At 42.0% G+C, this 6,101-nt stretch overlaps 1 protein-coding gene across 1 annotated transcript; it reads left to right on the top strand.

Moving 5' to 3' along the window:
- Positions 1 to 312: 312 nt before the first annotated feature.
- LOC119167432 (sulfotransferase 2A1) lies at positions 313 to 5,891 on the top strand. The gene is made up of 3 exons (XM_037418901.2): positions 313 to 409; positions 2,826 to 3,301; positions 5,112 to 5,891. The coding sequence occupies exons 2-3, from the start codon at positions 2,846 to 2,848 to the stop codon at positions 5,595 to 5,597; spliced, it is 942 nt and encodes a 313-aa protein (XP_037274798.2). The 5' UTR covers positions 313 to 409; positions 2,826 to 2,845; the 3' UTR covers positions 5,598 to 5,891.
- Positions 5,892 to 6,101: the final 210 nt, after the last annotated feature.

Genomic DNA, 6,101 nt, shown 5'->3' with positions numbered 1-6,101 from the left:
TACGTTTTCCAAATGTTTTGCTTCTTGATGAATTTTCGGCATAAACGAACGTGCCTTGTCAGTTTTGTGTACTCTGGTGGGCAAACAAACGTAATGGGCATCTTCAGGAACACTCATATTTTGCGCGTAGTGTTCAGGTCGGTGGTTGAAACGAGGGTGGCCCTCGAGATACGGAGAACAAAGGTTGTACCTTCGTCTCGTGCTATATTGTTGACACTAAAATGCGCCGATGGACTCCTTAAGCCTGATAAGCTCCTCTCAAAATAGCCTTCGGCAGCTGCCCTATGGCTGGTTGATAAAACATTGTCATTGGTTCGTTAGAAGTCAGCGTACGCCTGTCGTCCACAGAAGGCGGGGAACAATTCTGCTGTAGCGTAGGTCGAAACCATCAAAAAGGATCTGCCGAAAGGTAAAGCGCAATCAGCTACCTTTATTGACGCCACTCGTTGACGTTGAAGTTTTATAACCTATTGTGAGCAGCAAAAAAACTATTGCTGAATAGGAGCTTTGCAGAAAGGAATTTGTTAGCGTTGCGAAAACTGGTGAACCTGTGTTTTCTCTGGCACTAAATATTCAACTGATATATGATGAACCTCACCACCATTGGCCTGCCTCTGCTGAAAGAAATGGCTTGACAATACGAGCTAAGTTACGGTGAGAGTAGACACACTGAACACTTTCCGCGTGTTAATGCTTCTCAATAAGTGCATGTGGTCAGTTTTGCCTCAGCGCGTGTCATCCCCTGTCTACCTCCGGCTTGAAACATCTTGCTACCTGCCGTCTGAAGTTCCTCACTCTCTAATTTTTAGAAAATGGTTTCAGGGAACAGATACGTCGACTTCGTTCATCGTCAAAAATTAGAAATCACTTTGTTAAGTCATCAGGATAGTTAAAAATTGTATTTGTCGTCAGTTTTGCCTCAGCGCGTGTCATCACCGGTCTACCTCCGGCTTTAATTAAACGTCTTGCTACCTGTTTTCTGAAGTTCATCACTCTTTAATCCTTAGGAATCGGTTTCAGGGGACAGATACGTCAGCTCCGGTCATCGTCGTAAGTAAGAATCAGAAATTATTTTGTTAAGTCATCAGAAGAGTTACAAATTGTTAGTATGTAGAAGGAGGTCCCATAGACAAAGACTGAATTAGGACTTCCTACAGTATTGAATACAAAAAAAACAGCAGTACAAAAAATAGGCGCAAAATACAACGCAAGCTCGAAAAGGGACAATTTAAGAAAAATATTAGTAAAGAGCAGAAAAGGTCATTTCGTAAATGACTTAGGATTGACAAAAATTTTGAACTCCAATTGTTGACATGTTTTAGCGGAGCTGAGACTTCTACGACACCGCGCTAAGGAGTTCTTCGGTAAAAATATGTTTAAAAATATGTAGTGTTTTGTGTGCCAAACTATAATATCATTATGAGAGAAGTTCTGGGAATTCAGACCATGGGGACCACTGCATGGTACGTCTAGCCTTGTGTCTTCATTGATATGGTACCACTATAGCCAGAATTGAACAAGTGAACGTCCGGTGCACAGCCAAAATCTGTAACCGCTGTTGGAAATGAGCGCGCGAGGACAATCAACAGCCATGGACGCTTGCTCGCTAAATCTTGCTGTTTTCTTTGATGCAGCCAGACGTTCGGGAACGGGTCTTCTCTACCTTTTCTACAACCACTATGTAACCGCAGTGCACTGTAAAAATACATGAAGGACTGCAGTTTGCAAATGTCGTATTGGCGATAGAAACAAAAAAGCGTTGAAATAGGTAGCACTTCCTAAGTGTGCATAAACCTAAATGTATGGTGGTCTTGCTCATTTTTAGGCTTGCTTCAATATCTCCTTCATACTAATAGTGTTAGGCCGCTGGTTTAACTTGCTCACAACATTCGCGTTTCTATTGATCAGAACTTAAACATTCCGGTATAATGTAGGATATCGTTGCACGTTAAAAAACCAGGGGTGGTTGAAATTGTCCGAAGCCTTCCACTGTCACAACTCTCATTCTAAGTCGCATTAGGACGTTAAGCTAGCGAATTCAAATTCAATAATCATTATTTATTTATTTATTTATTTATTTATTGCCATGTGGGTTTTGGTATCACAAAACTACTATATCAATATGAAAGATGCCGTAGTGGTGGGCTCTAGTAATTTCCACCACCTGGGGTTCTTTAACGTGCACCGAAATCAGAGCACATTGGTCTAAATCGAATTCGCCTACATCTAAAATGCTGCCGCCGGCGCCGGGAGTCGACCCCACAACCTACGGCTCAATCTACGGACCACCGTGGCGGAGCACCAAACTTATTCAATCCATCAATTACCTAACTTATTGTAAACTACCACTCAATTCAGCCGTTTAACCAAGCAACTGTCTTCTTTCTCATTTTTAGAAGGCAGAAATATGCGCTATTTGCTAGCAATTCAAGTGAGTCATAAAACAAACCAGCGAAGAATCTCGCAAAAGTTCGTTGATTAATTTTGTCGAACTGCACGCTGGGATTAAACATGAAAAAAGAAGTGAGGCAAGGAAGCGCATGATGGATTCTTTGTCTCGCATCTTTTTATGTGCCCAACACTACCTGGCAGTTTGACAAAAAAAGCATAAGACGCAGACAGAGAACACTAATTGCGTGCCTGGTTTCTGGTCTCCTAATGCTTCTGTGTACTATAGTAATTTTTTGTATAAAAAGATGAAATTTATGTAACAAATTTTATTAAGTCTAGAGTGCAAAAAGAAAACACAGTTGGTAGCTTACAGCAAATATTACCTTTAATATTTAACACACTGTTTTTCGAATCGTCTTTCTCTGTTGCCGCAGAAAAGGACAATCGGCCCAAGATGGACCAAGAGTCGTATCGCTTCTTCGAAGGCGTGTGGATGCACACTTTCTTCAGAGACGAAGCGATTCGGTCGGCTATCGATTACAAACATCAAGACGGAGATGTTATCGTCGTAACGTATCCCAAATGTGGAACGAACTGGACAGTATTTATAGTTTACAACATCCTCTCACGTGGCAAGCAGCTTTCCAACGTCGGCGAGTTTGGTCTCATGTGCCCATACATTGAAATGATTGGAGCAGGAGCAGCCCTCAATCCATCCAGGACCGGTCCCATTACGACCCATCTTCCGTTGAAGGTATTCAAGCCGGTGGACAACGCCAAATATGTGTACGTGGCGAGAAACCCATACGACTGCGCTGTGTCCTACTACCACTTCCTGAAGGGACTGACCCCAAAGACTGTCACCGATGTTTCTTTCGAGACCTTTCTCAAGCTGTTCTTGTCGGGGAAGGTCAGTGCGGAATTTATCGTATTTATAGAATGGCTGGTGATGACGAGTGTCACTGCTGCGATGGCCTTAGTTATTTATATATCACGTGTCTAGTGCCAGTGTCCTCGCTACAACTCCCTGAGAGATGCGCTAATAGCAAGTAAAAAGTCTAGGCAACCACCAGAACACTGGTCGGAAACCTGAATGATTTTCTAAAAGCCTTCCTCTTGCAACTTACTCACTTGTACGCAAAACAAAAAGAACACAGGCCTTTTTGTCATCACTTATCGACTTCTGAATTCAAGAGAAATGCCTCATTTCACTACCGTAGGATACGCAGATCTAAAATCGGTTTATTTGAACGTGGAGAGTGACACCAGTATAAATCAGTGGCATAACAAGATAGCTCTAAATGAGAAAACTGCAATTTATCATTTTGGAAAGCCTCATTCGTGAAGCACACATTATGCCTTTTTTTGCTTGAATATTTTTGCTATCCAGTACTAGCTTTCCTGCAGAGAAGCCGAATGGGAAAGCACGACGTAATAACCCACATACCTGAACGCAATAACACAAAGCTACTGGATGCCATTTTCAAAGCCCTATCAATATAACTCCAAGATACATCACACCGAACCGATACGAATGACAATCAAAGTGCTGGATTTCTGAACGTGAAACTGACCACCCCAGTGTGGCAGTTTGGGATTGTTGGTATGGCGAGACGATAGTTATAGCGCGAGAACAGAACAATGAGTGCTCGTGTCCTTCAGGTCTCTTTGTCTTCATTCTGTTCTCGCGCTATAACTATCGTTACCGTCCATTTTTACAAGACTTGAGTTCAGGAGAAAGGGCAGTAGTTCGATAAAGCTATCCACAGACATGCTGCAATTGTTTATGAACGAACGTTTGTTCTTTTCCTGCGTTATACATTCTTACGCACTTCATAGGTTCACAACGTGGTAATGAATAGAAAGAAAGTCAGATACATCAATGTCAAAACCAATGATAATATTTTTGTTTCCTAAAATTGAACAACCTCGTTAGTTCATTTGAAAAGCAAAGAATGCCGAAAATTCAAGGCAGACAGCCGATAGTATGAAGAGCGTTGAAGCTTTATGTTACATAGGTCCAAGTTCAAATAGAATTGTGCCAAAGATTTGCTAAAAAATGAATCAAATGCGTTTTTTTTTCTTTTCACTTTCCTCACTGAAGATACAAGTCCAGACAAGTTTTCAACTTACAGCAACACAGTTGCTCCTATACTTAAACTTCAGTTAGTTTTTTTTTACCTTTTTAACCTTTTAATTTCCTGACTATAGGTCTACTTCGTCAAAAACTAAGCGTGAGGGCGCGTGTTGGTTGCTTTCTAATGGTTTAGGGCTTGTTACTGTGGACAAGTAAAGCTGTTGTGTTGTTTTGTTGGAAGAATTGCTTGTTTCAAAAGTGTCCTCTGATATTGAGAAAAACTTTAATGACGACGTGTTGCAATAGCCAAAAAACAAAAAACCCGGGTCTAGTATGCTTTCTCAAGTTATGCTTAATTCTGCGGTGTAAAGCGATGTAGCGTGTTGGCTTTTTCAGAGTAACGAAAAAGGATGACATTAAAAAAATCATGTTCAAGCGTTACTATTTCTACGCAGGCTTTTCGCGGCGTTCACAGTGCCAGATCAACTCTGCGTTAACATAGGTTTCAAGAGCTCAGCTGCGCGGACTCTGTCCTTCCCCGTATAACATGCACTTAGAACATTCGTGCTATGCACATAGATATAGGCTCGATGTTATCGCATGATGGCAACAAGCTTCCTCTGTTTTTTTTCCTCGCACGCAGGTAATTTACGGAGATTACTTCGACCATCTGCTGCCATGGTACGAACGTAGAAACGAGGCCAATGTCTTTTTGCTGACCTACGAACAGCTGAAAGCCGACACAAAGGCGCAAATTCTGAAGATCGCGGATTTTCTCGGCGAGGATCATGGCTCTGCATTGCGTGAAGACGATGATCTTCTTGAGAAGGTGTTGCAGACCTGCAGTCTCGAAAGCATGAAGGTATTCCTGAATGCCAAGCCCATGCAGCGAGCGAAGGAAACGGTTGAGGCTGCGTCAAAGAAGGACGACTCCTTCAAAATGGCGAAGAACTTGCCAATAGAGGCTGTCGAGATGCACGAGGGGGCCGGGTTTGTCCGTAAGGGTATAGTGGGTGACTGGAGAAACTACTTCACGGAGGAGCAGATAAAAGAGACAAAGAACTGGATAGCAAAGAAAACTCAAGGTAGCGATGTGATGACGCTCTGGAGTGACTGTGACCTGCCTTAAGACTCAAGTATGAAGGCCAATGTTATTTTAGTGTGGAAGTTCGAGCTAGTTGGTATGACGACCGTTATAGCGTGAGAACAGAACGACGACAAAAAGACAAGAAGGACACGAAAAACACGAGCGCTAATGCGCTCTCGTCCTTCGTGTCCTTCGTGTCTCTTTGTCATCGTTCTGTTCTCGTGCTATAACTATCGTCATTTTAGTGTCAAACATTAGAAGATTTTGTAGATGAGCCGTCTGCGTCTCCTGATTAAATCGGGAGCGTTGGATGAAATAAACAATAAGCGTTTACAAGGTGTTTTTTTATTTCTTGTATATCAACATCTGAAATCAAAGAAAAGATTGGCTGAGAGACGTAAATGTGGGTGTTTGTCAGTGAACATGTCACTGACAAGCAAATTTTTTCATATAAGGCCACTACTTCGAGCAGTAAGTAGGTATGAAGTGGTTGTATCAGCATGCAAATATATTAAATCAGAATTATCTTCAGTTTGTAGTGCCAAG

This window comes from Rhipicephalus microplus, chromosome 6 (assembly GCF_043290135.1).
Source record: "Rhipicephalus microplus isolate Deutch F79 chromosome 6, USDA_Rmic, whole genome shotgun sequence".
Taxonomy (NCBI): Eukaryota; Metazoa; Arthropoda; class Arachnida; order Ixodida; family Ixodidae; genus Rhipicephalus; species Rhipicephalus microplus.
Note: the sequence above shows the minus strand (reverse complement) of the source record. Positions and strands in the feature narration are given on the sequence as shown.